General features: G+C 35.9%; 1 protein-coding gene across 4 annotated transcripts in view; it reads left to right on the plus strand.

The window, feature by feature from the left end:
• ZFYVE16 (zinc finger FYVE-type containing 16) overlaps nucleotides 1–16,481 on the plus strand; it is a 55,348-nt gene that overhangs the window by 2,675 nt on the left and 36,192 nt on the right. For all 4 annotated transcript variants that reach the window (XM_060093100.1, XM_060093101.1, XM_060093099.1 and 1 more), the window contains exons 2-3: nucleotides 12,364–12,472; nucleotides 13,332–15,607. In XM_060093100.1, the coding sequence (XP_059949083.1) occupies nucleotides 12,403–12,472; nucleotides 13,332–15,607 (2,346 nt within the window). In that variant the 5' untranslated portion in view covers nucleotides 12,364–12,402. The remainder of the gene's footprint in view (nucleotides 1–12,363; nucleotides 12,473–13,331; nucleotides 15,608–16,481) is intronic.

Raw genomic sequence — 16,481 nt, forward strand, 5'->3', positions numbered from 1 at the left:
CCTATCAGCCGTGTCTGAGATGCTCTTTTTATCAAACACTTACCAACATTGAGTACTTTTATTATTAAAAAGATCATAGTCTGATCTAGTAGGCAGTGAATGGTATGTATTCTGATTTGTGTTACTTCAGTAATGCAGGTTGTACATTGAATGTTTTTTCATAATCTTACTAGTTATCTGTTCATATTGTTTGCCCATTTATGGTCCAGTGTCCAAGTGTTTTTCTAACAGATTTGTATTATCTTTTTACATTATAAGGATACATGCTATCATTTTTTTTTTTTTTTTTTTTTTGCGGTACGCGGGCCTCTCACTGCTGTGGCCTCTCCCGTTGTGGAGCACAGGCTCCGGATGCGCAGGCCCAGAGGCCATGGCTCACGGGCACAGCCGCTCCGCGGCATGTGGGATCTTCCCGGACCGGGGCACGAACCCGTGTCCCCTGCATCAGCAGGCGGACTCTCAACCACTGCGCCACTAGGGAAGCCCGCTATCATTTTTTTGAAGGAAAGGAACAAAATTATCTTTTTTCCTGTTTATAGAAGTAGTATATTTTTGTTTAAAAAATACTATAAGAACATGTAATATGGATGTTATGCTTACATAATCTCAGACACCATTATGAATAGTTTGGTGTTTGCTCCTCTGTATTTCTTTTTCTTGTGACTTTGCTAATACTTCAATTTTTTTTTACAACTTATCTGTAAAAATGGATTTGTACTATGCATGAAGTTTTACAATTTGATTTTTTTGTCTTTTAGCATTATATATTGGATATTTTTTCATGGAAGTACATAGAACTATGGGCAAAGTTTTTTCAGAGTGGCTTTAGGAACACCAATTGTGACCTTTAGTTATCTGATGTCAGGCTCCTGTCCTCTTCTATATTCTCTTCCTAGGTGATTTCATCTATTAACAGCTATGTGCTGCCAATTCCCAAATCTTTATCTATCTCAGACTTCTCTCCTGCATTCCAGATCCTTACATTCAACTGCCTATCGGACATCTCCCCCAGGATGTTCTCAAGGTACTTCAAACACCAGTCCAAACGTGAACTCGTGTTTTCCCTCAGTCCTGCTCCTCTTTGTATTCCCTGTTATGGTCAGTGCTACCTCCGTCTACCCAGTCACTTGCGATGGCAACCTGGCAGTAATCCTAGCTTTCTCCCTTGCTTTCACTCCCCAAAAGTTCCCATTCTTTAGCCGCTTTTATATGTTTCCTTTCCATCTGCCCTGTCTCAGTTCAGGCCCTCATCATCTCTCACCTTAACCATTTTAGGAGTCTCCTTACTATTGGTTTTGTTGTTTTCTGACAGATCTTCCATGTTGTTGCCAATTTGGTTTTACTCATGAAGAGATTTTTAAAAATCATTTTTGCAGAGTAAATATTGTAAATATTTGTTTATAAAATTATGAATACATAAATGGCCAAGTGAGTAAAGATACTACCTAAAACAAGTTATCATATGCACACATAAATAAACTTCCTTAGAATAGGGAGTATATCTTGCATTTCTTTTGTGTCTTCTGTACAAGGGTAGATTACTGGCACAATAAGTAAATCTTGATTGAAATGGGAAGTATGTGCAGTTTAATAAGATTTCATGTCAAAAGATTTCAGTGTCATACCTTTTACAAATTGTTAGATTATATTATTATTTAATTATCCTACCTTGTTTTGTATCTTTTAGGTGACTCAAAGAACATAATACTTAGTAGTACATTGCTATTTAGATAGAAATACTGCTTAAGTAGATATTATTTAATAAATTCTATAATTTTTAAGAAAAATTATTGGGCTTTTTCTAATAAGAACTGTTTCTACACCTTTGAGTTCTGTGCTTTATTTTTCTAAAATACATTTTGTATTCATAGTTCCTTTATTACCTTTTGCTATTTATTTTAAGGTAATGTTTATGTTTATCAAAGGGATACCTGTACATAATTTAAAGAGTCAAATAATCCTGCAAGACTTACAGTGAAAAACAATAGCCCTCTGCCCTCATCCTTCTCTCCCTGAATCCCACTCTACAGAAGCAGCTTTTCAAAGTGTTCCTCATTGGAATCACAAACACAGAAAATAACTTGAGTAACTATTTTCTCAGTTCCCCCAAGGGTGATTTATAACTACAGTAGACCCTTGTACAACACGAGTTTGAACTGCAGGTCCACTTATACGCAGATTTTTTCCAGTAGTAAATAAATACTACAGTACTACACCATCCTGCTTGGTTGAACCCATGGATACAGACAGGAATCTCACATACTGAGGAACTGTGGATACAGAGGGCTGACTGTAAGTTATATAGGACTTCGTGAAGAGTCAGCACCCCATTGTTCAAGGGTCAACTGCCGTAACACTTCAGATGCATTGGAGAAATGTTAATTCATTACGTAAAGTGGATGCCTTAGGGGCATTAAGGCTTAATTCTCTCACAGAACCCTTACTGAGAAAGGCTGCCCCACAGTCAGCAACTGTTCAACCCTTTCACCTCTAGGTTTTTAAATAACCTGCTCTCATATACAGCTATTTCTCCTGCCTACCCCCATCCTACCATAGTTTTAGACGTTATTTACCAATTTCCCATTATAGAAGATGGAAATTTATGTTTGTTACACCAGCCTCCACGTTTAAATACTGTACTTCTCTCCTCCTTTACATGTGCAAATTAGTTATATATTAATTTTTAGTGAAATTATTATTTAGTGTTTGCATCATTTATGTAAATATTGTATACAGCTGAGCCAGGTAGTATATTGTGATGATACTTCCTTTCTTATATAATTCTGTGTTTTTCCTAGAGTTAATAATCATGTTGGTTTTTTAATATATCTTTTCATATCTTTTATTTAATCTATTAACAACCTTTCAGGCAAGATGTGTAAATCTTCTGTTGGTAGATTCACACACATCAGGTAATCTGTTTGTTTATTTTGCAACATCTTTCCTGTAATTGTCTGTCACCCTGCCTCCATCTTGATGGGTTGCTCTCTAGGCCTGTTGTACAGCTATCTTCCTGAAGTGTCCTTTTATGCTCATCTGTGAATTTCATTTTTCTCTCCCCTGTGTGGGATAACCTGTTTCCAGGATGTCAGGTCTTTTTTCTTTCTTGGTGTCGCCTTCATGTTGGCAAAGTACATCTTCTAGCAGTTTCCTGAGAAAGACTGAATGGGAGGCAAATTTTGACATACCTCCTTCATTATGTGTGTGCATGTATGTGCACATGCATTTCCTTACTTTCCAGCATTATAAGATACTCCATGCTCATCTTGTATGTTTCCTGTCCCAGTCTTAACAATCAGCAATTTCCCCAAGGAGCCTTGGTTCCTTTTGTTGGAGAAACCAAGATCTGGGCACTAGTGTGCTTGTTGCCACTAAGACGTCTTGCTTTTAGGCCCTTTCAGCTGATGGAGCAAGAGATATGGTTTATGCTAATATCTATAAATATTTCAAATAAAAAATTATTACAAATGTGTAACCATCTGTGTCCATATTAAGCTAAACATGAATTTATACTGATGTCTCCAACTCAAATTCATTACCACATGGATCATTCTAGCTTCCTCCCCTTGCTTATATATAACCTTCCCCTCCAAAAGTGGAAACCTCCCTCCCACCATCAGCCATCCATTTATTTAATTTCATTTCTAGCATATGTGTATGATGGTTTCAGAATTAACCCATACCCCCAGGAGAAACAACTTTATCAACTAGAGTACACTGCTTGTGTTGCCTTTAGACTCCACTTATTTCCAAAGGTAGAACTTTATTTGTCCACCCCCTTCAGCACGGTTGTTTTATACATTCGTAATGCATTTAGACTTTTTTTTTCACATTCTGCATTCCATCTGAGTCCCCCAACCTTCTAAACATTTTTAAAAATTTGCGTACATTGAGGTTATTCTTTGTGTTATAAAGTTGTATGGGTACTAACAAATGCTTGATGTCTTGTATTCACCATTATAGTATTATACAGCATAGTTTCACCACAAGATCCACTTTGCTTTACCTGTTCAGTCCTCCCCTACTCCAAAGCACTGGCAATCACTGATGTGTGTACTGTCACTCTAGTTTTACCCATTCCAGAATGTCATAAAATTAGAATTGTATAGTATAGAGATTTTTTAGACTGCTTTCTTTCACTTAGCAATATCCATTTAAGATTCATCCATCTTTTTGTGGCTTGATGGTACATTTCTTTATATCACTGAATAATATTCCATTGCATGGATGTACCAGAGTTTATTTAGCCATTCACTTACTGAAGGACATCTTGGATGCTTCCACATTTTGGCAATTATTAATAAAGCTGCTATAAACATTCACATCTCAGTTCTTGTGTGGACATAAATCTTTAAATCAGTTGGGTAAATACCCAGTATTATGATTGCTGGTTCTTATGGTAAGACTATGTTTAGTTTTGTGAGAGACTGCCAAGGTGTTTTCCAAAGTGGCTGTACCATGTTGCATTCATATCAGCAATAAATGAGAGTTCCTGCTGTTTGGCATCCATGGGCATTTGGTATTGTCAGTTTTTTGGATTTCAGCCATTGTAATAGATAGGTAGTGGCATCTCATTATTTTAATCTGTAGTTCTCTAAAGATAAATGATATTGAGCATTTTATCATATGCTTATTTGCAAATTTTATATCTTTTTAAATTTTTATTTTATATTAGAGTATAGTTGATTACCAGTGTTGTGTTAGTTTCAGGTGTACAGCAGAGTGATTCAGTTATACATATACATATATCCATTCTTTTTAAAATTCTTTTCCCATTTAGGTTATTATAGAGTATTGAGCACAGTTCCCTATGCTATACAGTAGATCCTTGTTGGGCAAACTTTATATCTTCTTTGGAGAGGTATCTGTTCAGAACTTTTGCCCATTTTTTAACTGGATTGTTGTCTAATTATTGAATTTTAAGAGTTTTTTGAGGACTTCGGACACAAGTCCTTTATCAGTTATGTGTTTTGCAAATATTATCTCCCACTCTGTGGCTTGTCTTCTCATTTTCTTAACAGTGTCTTTTTCAAAGCTGATGTTCTTTTTAACTTCAATAATGTCCAACTTATCAATTTTTTTCTTTCATGTCTCATGCCATTGGTGTTATATTTAAAAATTCATCACCAACCCAAGGTTATATAGATTTCCTCTTATGCTTTTTCAAGAAGTTTTTAGAATATTGCATTTTATATTTAGTCTCATCCATTTTATTTTTAATTTATTTCTTCCAGTTTCATTGAGATAAAACTGACATATAGCACTATATAAGTTTAAGGTGTACAGCATAATGATTTGACTTACATACATCGTGAAATGATTACCAGAGTAAGTTTCATGAACATCCTTTATCTCATATAGATACAAAATTAAAGAAATAGAAAAATTTTTTCTCCTTGTTATGAGAACTCTTAGGGCTTACTGTCAACAACTTTCATATATAACATACAGCAATGTTAATTATATTTATCATGTTGTACATTACATCGCTAGTACTTATTTATCCTATAACTGATGTTTGTACCTTTTGCTACCTTCATCCAGTTCCCCCTCCCTCCACCCCCTGCCTCTGGTAACCACAAATCTGATCTTTTTTTCTGAGTTTGTTTGTTTGCTTTTGAAGTATAAATGATCTACAATACTATTTTAGTTCCTGGTACACAACATAGTGATTTGATATTTCTATACATTTCAAAATGATCACCACAGTAACTCTAGTTACCATCTGTCACCATACAAAGATATTAAATAATTATTGACTGTATTCCCCACACTGTACATTTCATACCCATGACTTATTTATTTTGTAACTGGAAGTTTGTACCTCTTAGTCTCCCTCATCTAGTTCTCTCCTCCCCCCATCACCCTTGCCTCTGGCAAGGGGGATTTGTTCTTTATATATATGACTCTTTCTCTTTTGTTGAGTTTGTTCATTTGTTTTTTAGATTGTACATATAAGTGAAATCATATAGTAATTGTCTTTCTCTGTTTGACTTATTTCACTTAGCATAATACCCTCTAGGTCCATCCATGTTGTTACAGATGGCAGTTTTGCCATTTTATTTCCATATGTCTTTGTTCTCTTTGGGTTGATCTTGTTTGGGACTCTCTGTGATTCCTTGATTCTGTGGGTTCTGAATGTCTGTTTCCTTTCCCAGGTTAGGGACGTTTTCAGCTATTATGTCTTCAAATATGTTCTCTGCCCCTTTCTCTCTCTCTTCTCCTTCTGGAACTCCTATAATGCAAAGTTAGTACACTTGATGTTGTCTTAGAGGTCTCTTAAGCTGTCCTCTTTATTTTTTTTTTAATTCTTTTTTTCTTTTCCTGTTCAGCTTGAGTGATTTCTACTACTCTGTCTTCTAGTTCGCTGATCTGTTCCTCTCTATCATCTAGTCTACTGCTGATTCCTTCTGGAGTATTTTTTTTCTTTCAGTTATTGTATTCTTCAACTCCATTTGGTTCTTTATATTTTCTAATTCTTTGTTGGAAACTTCCAACTTCTCACTGTGTTCATCCATTCTTTTCCTGAGTTCTTTGAGCATTTTTATGATCATTACCTTGAACTCTTTATCAAGTGGATTGCTTATCTCCACTTAGTTCTTCTTCTGGGGTTTTATCTCGTTTCTTCATTTGGAACATATTCCTGTTCCCTCATTTGCCTAATTCTCTGTTTTTATTTCTGTGTATTTGGTAGGTTGGGTATGCTTCCTGATCTTGGAGAAATGACCTTATGTAGAAGATGTCCTATGATGCCCAGCAGCATACTCCCCTCTCATCCCCAGACCTATCTGCTCTAGGGAGTGCCCTCTAGGTGGACTGCATGGGCCCTTCTGTTTTGTTGAGGTGACTGCTGTGGGCATCCTGGTAGGTGTGGCTGACCCCTTGTCTGGTTTGGTTGCCAGGCCCTGAGTAGTGTGAAGACTGCTGGCTGCTGGTGGCAGGGCCAGGTCCTGACATGGCTGGCTGCATGGCCTGTGGTGTCCCAGTCCTGATGCTAGACTGCTTGTGGGAAGGGCTGGGTCATGAGGTGCTTGGGCCAGGACTAGTGCTGGCCATTAGTGGGCGGAGCCAGGTCCAGGGCTGGTTCCTGACATGGTTGGCTGTGAGGTCTGGGATGTCCTGGAGCTGATGCTGGCCTGCTGTTGGTTAGGTCCAGATCCCATGGCTGATAAGCCAGAGGGAGGATTCCAAAATGGTTCTTGTCATCACCAGTGTCCTTATGGTAGAATGAGCTCCCCAAAATGACTGCTGCCAGCATCTATGTCCCCAGGGTAAGTCCCAGTTGCCTCCTGCCTCTCCAGGAGTCTCTCTAAGATCAGCAAGTGGGTCTGACCAAATCTCCTTCCAAATTACTGCTTCTGCCCTGGATCTCAGAGCATGTGTGACTTGGTGTGCACACGTTTAAGAGTGAAGGCTCTATTTCCCCCAGCCCTCTGGCTATCCTGAATGTAAGCCCAAAGCCTAATGTTTTAGGAGGCTCATTCTCCTGGTGTAGGACCCCCAGGCTGGGGAACCTGATATGGAGCTTAGACCCCTTGTTCCTTGGGGAGAACCTCTGAAGTTGTAATTATCCTGCTCCTTATGGATCACCCACCCAAGGGTATGTGTCTTGACTGTACCATGTCTCCACCTCTCCTACCCATCTTGTTGGGGTTCCTTCTTTATATTAAGTTGTAGAAGATCTTTTTTGCTAGTTCTCCTCATTAGTTGCTCTTTAAGTAGTAATTTTGGTGTGCCCACAGGAGGAGGTGAGCTCACGGTCTTCCTATTCCTCTGTCTTAGCCACTCCCCCTCTATTATCCATTTAAAATACATTCTTATGTAAGGTGTAATTCTTGCAGTATTTCATACTTTTCATTATTATTATATTTGTTATGGTGATCTGGGATCAGTGATCTTTGATGTTACTACTATAACTTGATGAGGGCCTAGATGACAGTTAGCATTTTTAGCATAAAGAATTTTTTAATTGAGGTGTGTACATTGGTTTTCTTATACATAATAGTATTGCACACAATAAACTATAGTATAGTGTAAATCTTTAAATCATTTGGACAAATACCATATAACTTTTATATGCACTGGGAAACCAAGAAATTTGTGCAACTCACTTTATTGTGATATTCACTGGTCTGGAACCAAATCTACAATATCTTCAAGGTATCCCTGTATTGTGTTGACTGTTATAGGTCCTTTGCCTCTCCATATACACTTTAGAATCAGTTTCCTGAATTCTACAAAATAGCTTACTGGGATTTTGATTAGGATTGCACTGAATCTACAGATCAGGTTGGAAGAGCTAACATCTTAACAGTATTGTCTCCTTGTCCATGAACACGGACTATATCTCCATTTATTTAGATCTTCTTTGATTTTTTGTCAGCATTTTGTAGTTTTCCACATATAGGTCCTGTATATATTTTATACTTATATCTAAGCATTTAATTTTTGAGGTATATTGTAAAAGCTGTTTTTTAAAATTTCAAATTCCAACTGTTCCTTGCTCATATAGGAAGCATTTGACTTTTGTATATTAACCTTGTATCCTGCATCCTTGCTATTACACTCACTTTTCCATATTGGAGGATCAGTTTGGGGAGATTTTCTACATTGAAAATCATGTCATCACAAATAAAGACATTTTTATTTCTTCCTTTCCAAACAGTGTACCTTTTATTTCCTTTTCTTATTACACTAGTGAGGGTTTCCGTACTATGTGCAATAGGAGTGCTGAGAGAAGACATCCTTTCCTTGATCCCAGTCTTTGGGGGTAGGGCATCTAGTTTCTCATCACTAAGTATATTGTGTAATGGTAGCTGTAGGTATTTTGTGGATATTCTTCATCAAACTGAAGAAGTTCTCCTCTACTCATAATTTGCTGAGAGCTTTTATCATGAGTAAGTATTGGGTCTTGTCAAATGCTTTTTCTTTTGCATCAGTTCATATGATTATATGATAATTTTTCTTTAGTCTGTTGATGTGGTATATTACATTGATTAATCTTCAAATGTTGAACCCGCCTTGCATACCTGAATAAATCCCACTTGGTTGTTGTGTATAATTTTGTTTATACATCGCTGAATTCAATTTGCTAATATTTTGTTTTGGGTTTTTACTTCTGTGTTCATAAGTTATATTGGTCTGTAGTTTTTCTTTCTTGTAATGTCTTTATCTGTTTTTGGTATTAGAGTAATGCTGGTCTTATAGAATGAGTTAGGAAGTGTTCCCTGTGCTTCTTTTTTCTGGAGGAGACTGTGGAAGATTTGGATCATTTCTTCATTAAATATTTGGTAAAATTCACCAGTGAACCTATCTAGACCTGATGACTTTTTTTGTGGAAGATTATTAATTATTGATTCAGTTTCGTTAATATATATAGGACTGTTCAGGTTGTCTGTTTTTCCTTGTGTGAATTTTGATAGTTTGTGTTTTTCAAAGAATTGGTCCATTTCATCAAAATGATCAAGTTTGGGGGCATAGAATTTTCATAATATTGCTTTATTTTCCTTTAAGTGTCCATGGTATCAGTAGTTATGACCCCTCTTTCACTTCTGATATTGGTTATTTGTATCTCTCTTTTTTTTTAATTAGCCTAGTTTATTTTACTTTTTTCAAAGAAAGAGTTTTTGGTTTCAGTGGCTTTTCTCCATTTCTCTATTTTCCTGTTTTTAATTTCATTGATTTCTGCTCTGATCTTTGTTAACTTTCCTTCTACATACTTTGGGCTTAAGTTGTTCTTTTTCTAGTTTCCCAAGGTGAAAGCTTAGATTATGGATTCTTAGATCTTTCTTTTTTTAATATATGCACTTAATGCTATAAGTGCCCCTTTAAGCACTGCTTTTACTACATTCTGTAAGCCTCACTTGAATTTTAAGATTTGTGTTATCAATTTTCATGATCTTTTTTCTCACATATTCTTTACGTATGGCTTCCTGTTGCTGTTTCATAGTTGCACTGCTTTTTTTTCCTGAGAATATTAGTTTTTTTGAAGTTTTCTTCTTCCTATATTGTCTCTTCCTCCAGGTTCCTTTTATTGGTTTTGGTGCCTGTGTGTTTTCATGTACTTTTGTATATGTATGGTATAAATAAAATTTAAAAATGGAAATAAAAGAATAATATGCTTTAATGAATAGGATGGCATACCATTGTCAATGAGAATTGTTCTGAAGTTTACCTTGTGCTAGCGTAATTATTGTTTCTTTGAAGATGAGATTTTCTCTCTGGCTGTTCTATCTTGGAGTTCAAAAGTTTCACTCTAGAGTATTTAACTGTTGATTTCTCTTTACAGTCGACCATTGAACCATGTGAGTGTTGGGGTGCCGATTCTCTGCAAGTCAAAAATTCACATATAACCTATAGTCAGCCCTCCGTATCCATGGTTCCTCCATATCCATGATTCAACCAACTCTGGAGTATTGCAGTATTTACTATTGAAAAAAATTCTGCAAATAAGTGAGCTGTGCAGTTCAAAGCCATGTAGTTCAAGGGTCAACTGTATTTATATTGCTTGGTAATGGGTTACCTATATCTGTTGTGTTTTTCATCAGTTCTGGAATTCCTGGCATTATCTTTTCAAGCATACTTGTTCCATGCTCTGTTCTTCTTATGGGGCTCCATTCTCATTCTGTCATCCATGTTTTTTAACTTCTTTTTTCATATTTCTTCTTCCTCATCTCTCTGGGCTACATTTTAGGTTATTTCTTCAGATAGGTCTTCCTGTTTGTTCAGTTCTCTTAAGCTCTGTCTAATCTTTTTTAACCCATCTTTAAAGTATCTCATTTTTTCTGAGCCTCGTGTGTCCTCAGTTCATGGTGACCATCATAAGTGGCTCTAGTAAAGCCCTCTCAGTAGTTTATTGTCTTTTATCCTTCATTTCCCACTCCTATTCCTTACTCAGGGCACCATTCAAATGTGTTTAATAATCTATATCTTTTTGTTTGTATATTATTGCAAAATTTGTATTGTTTTATTGTGTTTTACAAAAGTAGCAGTTTGTAACAGACTGGAAGTTTTAAAAAAAGAAGTCATTCACTATCAACTGTTTAAGGAACATTGCTGAAAAGTGTTCCCCCTTCTGGATTTAGCCAGTTGCTTTCTTTTGATATCATTTAACTTGTCCCTCTATCCTTGAATTTCCTGTAAATATGCAGTTAGTGCTAAAAACTTGATTAGATTTGGATTCAGGGTTTTTTTGTGGGTTTTTTTGTTTGTTTGTTTGGGCAGGAATATTTTGTATGTGATTCTATGTCTTCCACATTAATTGATGGTGAAATTGGTCACTGGATTTAGATGTGTTGACCTGATCCCACCATTATAAGGTTCCCCTCAACCTTTCATCTAACAGTTTTAACATCCATTGATAGCCATTGCGTAGTCCATTTATTGCTTTAGGGACTATGAAGAAGTGATTTTAAAATTTTTAATATCTTTCTGCATTTCTCAACTGGAATTCTTATCTAAAGAATTCTTCCTCAGCAACTGTTTTCTTATCCTAAAGTACATTTTGTAAATAAAGGGAAGGATAAATTCTTAGTTCTTTTCTCTTAGTATATCAATTTTCAGAGTAAAGGGTTACTGCCCTAGCAACTCTCTAATGAGTGGTGGGTTTTGTTTTTAGTATCATTATGATCTCTTGGTTTGTTTGTTTTTTTTTAATCCATTTGATTTGTGGTCAGTCCTTTGTAGTCTTCATTTATTTGAGGTTCATTTGTCCCATTTAAGCCAGTGATACTTAGCTCCTGTGTCCTTTTTATATTGTCCCATTAGTCATTCATAGATTCCTTCAAGGTCTCTCAGGCTTATTTGATGGAGCTCCTGCCACAGATCAGAGGTTCACCTACTTTATTCATAAAACTAACTTTTAGTTTTCTTGTACCTCTCTCATATGCTTGTTTTCTATTTCTTTAATTTCTGCTGTTAGCTTATTTGTTTTCATTCTTTGTTTTCTAGTATAAGCATCTAAGTCTCTAGGTATTTGTCTTTAAGTATTCTCTTTTGCTGAATCTTGCAAGTTTTTACGTGCAGTATTTTTATTTGTGTATAGTATATTTTATATTATTTGATACGTGGTACTTAACAACTATTTATAGCTTTCAACTATGCATTCTTTGACCCATGAGTTATTTAGATAAGTGTTTTAAATTTTAAATAGTTTATGTATGCATGTTATGTTGTTAGAGTTTGTTTTCATGTCATTTTTGTATATATAGAGGAATTTCCCCAACTAAATTACAGATTCTTCAAAGCAATACTCTTAAGTTTTATTTGTGTCTATTCCCTGGCTGTGTTTCTTGGCATGCAGTACATGGTATAATATTTATATGTCAGAGAATTAAATGAATTATCATACTTCATATTTTCTAGGCATACAAGAATTAAATTCTGAGTAAGTCTACAAGTAGGATGGACAGTTATTTTAAAGCAGCAGTCAGTGACTTGGACAAACTCCTCGATGATTTTGAACAGAATCCAGGTTTGTCCATTTTTCATTTTTACCATTAATGTAATTTTAAAATGTCCATAATTAGTACTCTTAGCAAAACTTGGTTTCAGTTTTGGTCACATGGTTATCTTCTGTAAAACATTCACTTATTGTAATGAATTAGTGTATTCTTATACTGAATAGAACCAATAGCCAGAAATAGAAGTAAGAAAGGTAGAAGTTTCTCTCCAGATACATGTTTAGGTAAAAGAAAGACCTTTAAAAACAACATACAAGGGCTTCCCTGGTGGCACAGTGGTTGAGAGTCTGCCTGCTGATGCAGGGGACGCGGGTTCGTGCCCCGGTCCGGGAGGATCCCACATGCCGCGGAGCGGCTGGGCCCGTGAGCCATGGCCGCTGAGCCTGTGCATCTGGAGCCTGTGCTCCACGTTGGGAGAGGCCACAACAGTGAGAAGCCCACATACCGCCAAAAAAAAAAAAACAAAACACAACATACGAACCAGCTGAAAGCAACCTGAAAGTTCTATATTAATTGGTATTTCATTACTATGAAAGATAGTATTTTCCTCATCTTAGGATGAAGACTAGGAAACTGGAGGGCAGAACAAAGAAGTTAGATTGTTTTTCAGCTCTTCCTTAGTCTGGTTTTTATAGTGCAACTGAGTTATTTTGAGTAGAATTTCTATCATATTATGACATCTACATTAAAAAGTAAAAACCCTAAGTAGTTTAAATCCAAGTGAAAATAATTTTGGAGGTTATTACTATTTTGCAGGAGAGTAATATATTTCTGGTCTAAAAAAAAGTTTAGAAGTCGTAGAAACCATACATCTTTGTAATAATTTTGATTTGGGTCTCCTGACTAACATTATATTTCTATTTTAATTAGATGAACAAGATTATCTCCAAGATGCACAAAATTCATATGATTCTAACCACTATTCAGTCACTTCAGAGTTGGCTTCCTCACAGCTAACTTCACTGCTACCAAAGGATCAACAATGCATTAATTGTTGTGCCTCATCAGAAACAGGCTATGAAACAAATCAAATTGCCCTGAATGAAAAAACACTTGAGGGACAAACTTCTATACAAAATGAAAAAAATGTAACAGGACTTGATCTCCTTTCTTCTGTGGATGGTGGCACTTCAGATGAAATCCAGCCTCTATATATGGGACGATGTAGTAAACCTGTGTGTGATCTGATAAGTGACATGGGTAACTTAGTTCATGTAACTAATAGTGAAGAAGATATTAAAAAATTATTGCCAGATGATTTTAAGTCTAGTGCAGATTCCTTGATTGGACTGGATTTATCTTCAGTGTCAGAAACTTTCTGTGTTTCTTCAACAGACCATGGTAATAATACAGTCAGCAGAGAGGAACAGAATGATGTTAGTTCTGAATTGCAAAACAGAGAAATCAGTGGAACTAAAGAATTTGGTGTAAAAGTAGATACAACACTTTCAGATTCATGTAATCACAGAGGAAAAGAAAATTTAGAGGATAAAAAGATCTCTAATCAGTTAGAACCAGTTGTTGATTTTAACATGCCATCTGCTTTGACTCAACAAAGTTCCAAAATGTTTGATGCCAAAGACCACCTACAGTACAAGAACCAGCCATGTGAATTAGTAAAAGCTGATGGCTGTTTGGTAAAAGAGGAGGTAGATGTGCCAGTCATAGCTGCCCCAGAACGTTTAAAAGAAGGAGGCAGCACAAGTCCTTTGTCTTGCAGTCTTCCAAAAAATGGAGGTTTATGCTTAAATGATTCAAATTTAAGAGATGAAAATTTCAAGTTACCTGACTTTTCCTTTCAGGAAGATAGGACTGATATATTTATAAAACAATCTGCAAAAGAAGACTCAAGAAATTTAGAACTTAAAGATAATAAAGATGAAATCCAAGATTCTGCTTCAACTTTACACGTTTCAAGTGAAAATACATATTCCTCATTGTCCTGTCTTCCAGTACCTGGGTCTTTGTGTGGATCATTAATTGAAAATAAAGTTCATGGTGATTGTTTACCCCAGAATGAATATAAAAATAATATAAAAGATGCAGTGACTGTGCATGAAGAAATACAGAAGAATATAACTTCAGGTGGGGAACCTTTGAAGGAGACTGATCTTTTGAAACAGGAAAAATGTGAAAACATACCTCATCAGCCATTAATTGAAAAGATGGGAGATAGAAAGGCAGATTCTAACCAGATGGTAGTTAGAGTTGAGTCTTTGGATTACCCTGATAACACCAGTTCTTCTACAGCTGCAGAATCTCAAATAGAGCTTTCTGGTGCGAACGCCCCAGAATCTCCTGATTGTTGTGAAGGTTTCACTTTTTCAAGCAATGATATCAATGGACAAGATTTGGATTACTTTAATATTGATGAAGGCATGAAAAGTGGTGCACCAGTTAGTGATGCTGAACTTGATGCCTTTCTAACTGAACAGTATCTTCAGCCTAGTAACATAAAATCATTTGAAGAAAATGTAAATGACTCAAAATCTCAGATGAACCAGATAGATATGAAAGGCCCAGATGATGGAAATGTCGATAATATATATTTCAATGCTGAAGCAGAAGCTACTGGGGAAAGTCCTGGTATTAATATGATTTGCGAAATGGTTGATAAACAGAATACAACAGAAAATGGTAGCCTTTCTTTAGGGGAAAAAAGTACAATTCCAGTTGAACAAGTGTTATCTAGCAGTAAGTCTGAGATTACAAATGAATTATCAGTCTCTGTTAGTAACAGTCAATCTGTTCATGTTGGAGGTGCCAGGCCTAAGCAACTGTTTAGTGTTCCATCAAGAACAAGGAGTTCAAAGGAACCAAATAAGCTGGATGTTCCAAATATGCCTGAAAGTGAACCCAGAATAGTAAATACCATTGTTCCAACCACCTGTGCTACAGATTCTGTGACTGATCCTCAGGTTAGCTTCAATTCTAATTACATTGATATAGAAAGTAATTTTGAAGGTGGATCCAGTTTTGTAACTGCAAATGAAGAATCTGTGCCTGCAAACACTTGCAAAGAAGGCCTTGTTTTGGGCCGGAAACAACCTACTTGGGTTCCTGATTCAGAAGCTCCAAATTGTATGAACTGCCAAGTCAAATTTACTTTTACGAAACGGCGACATCACTGCCGAGCATGTGGAAAAGTAAGCTATAAAAATCTTTGTCTTTTATTCTTTTGAGACATTTTAAATGAAATTTAATGTGACAAAAAAGCTGATAAAGAGATGATTACAAGATTCAGTTAGTTTAAAATCATCATTTTTCACCTACGTGGAAGTGTATAAAGCACTGTCATTTTACAGATTGCTTGAGGTTTGAATAAATGTCACATTGTCATGGGTATTGCATACTGGGAAATGAGGAACACTAATTTTTGTGAAATCTAAGAATACGTTTCATTCTCTCTCTAACATGAACACGTCAAATGTACGGAATTCAGTCAGCTTCCAGTTTATCCTTGAATACTTAATTTCAAGACTACTCTGCAGCTAGTGTTATGCTCGATACTTGGGGTAAACACTGAGAAAAAAGCAGATTGGCTTGCACAAGGTTCAGAACACTGAAGCTGTGACCTCATTTGTGTTCTGACTATCTTAATAGTCTATGGACTCTAATAAGAGTTGCCTCTAGAAATAACATTGCATTTTTTTCAGCATTTTCCAGTAATATGTTAGTCTCAGATCAACCCTACTTTCTTTTAGAAAAATAACATTCTACTTGTTTTCCTTTTTTTTTAATTGAGTATAGTTGATTTACAATATTATGAAAGTTTCAGGTATCAAACATAGTGATTCACACTTTTTAAAGATTATACTCCATCTGTAGTTCTTATAAAATACTTGCTATATTCCCTGTGCTGTACAATATATCCTTGTAGCTTATTTATTTTATATTTAGTAGTTTGTACCTTTTAATCCTCTAACCCTATCTTGCCCTTCCCCACTTTCCTCCTACTGATGGTAACCACTAGTTTGTTCTCTATATCTGTGAGTCTGTTTCTTTTTTGAATAACATTCT

Source organism: Mesoplodon densirostris, chromosome 3 (genome assembly GCF_025265405.1).
Source record: "Mesoplodon densirostris isolate mMesDen1 chromosome 3, mMesDen1 primary haplotype, whole genome shotgun sequence".
Lineage (NCBI taxonomy): Eukaryota > Metazoa > Chordata > Mammalia > Artiodactyla > Ziphiidae > Mesoplodon > Mesoplodon densirostris.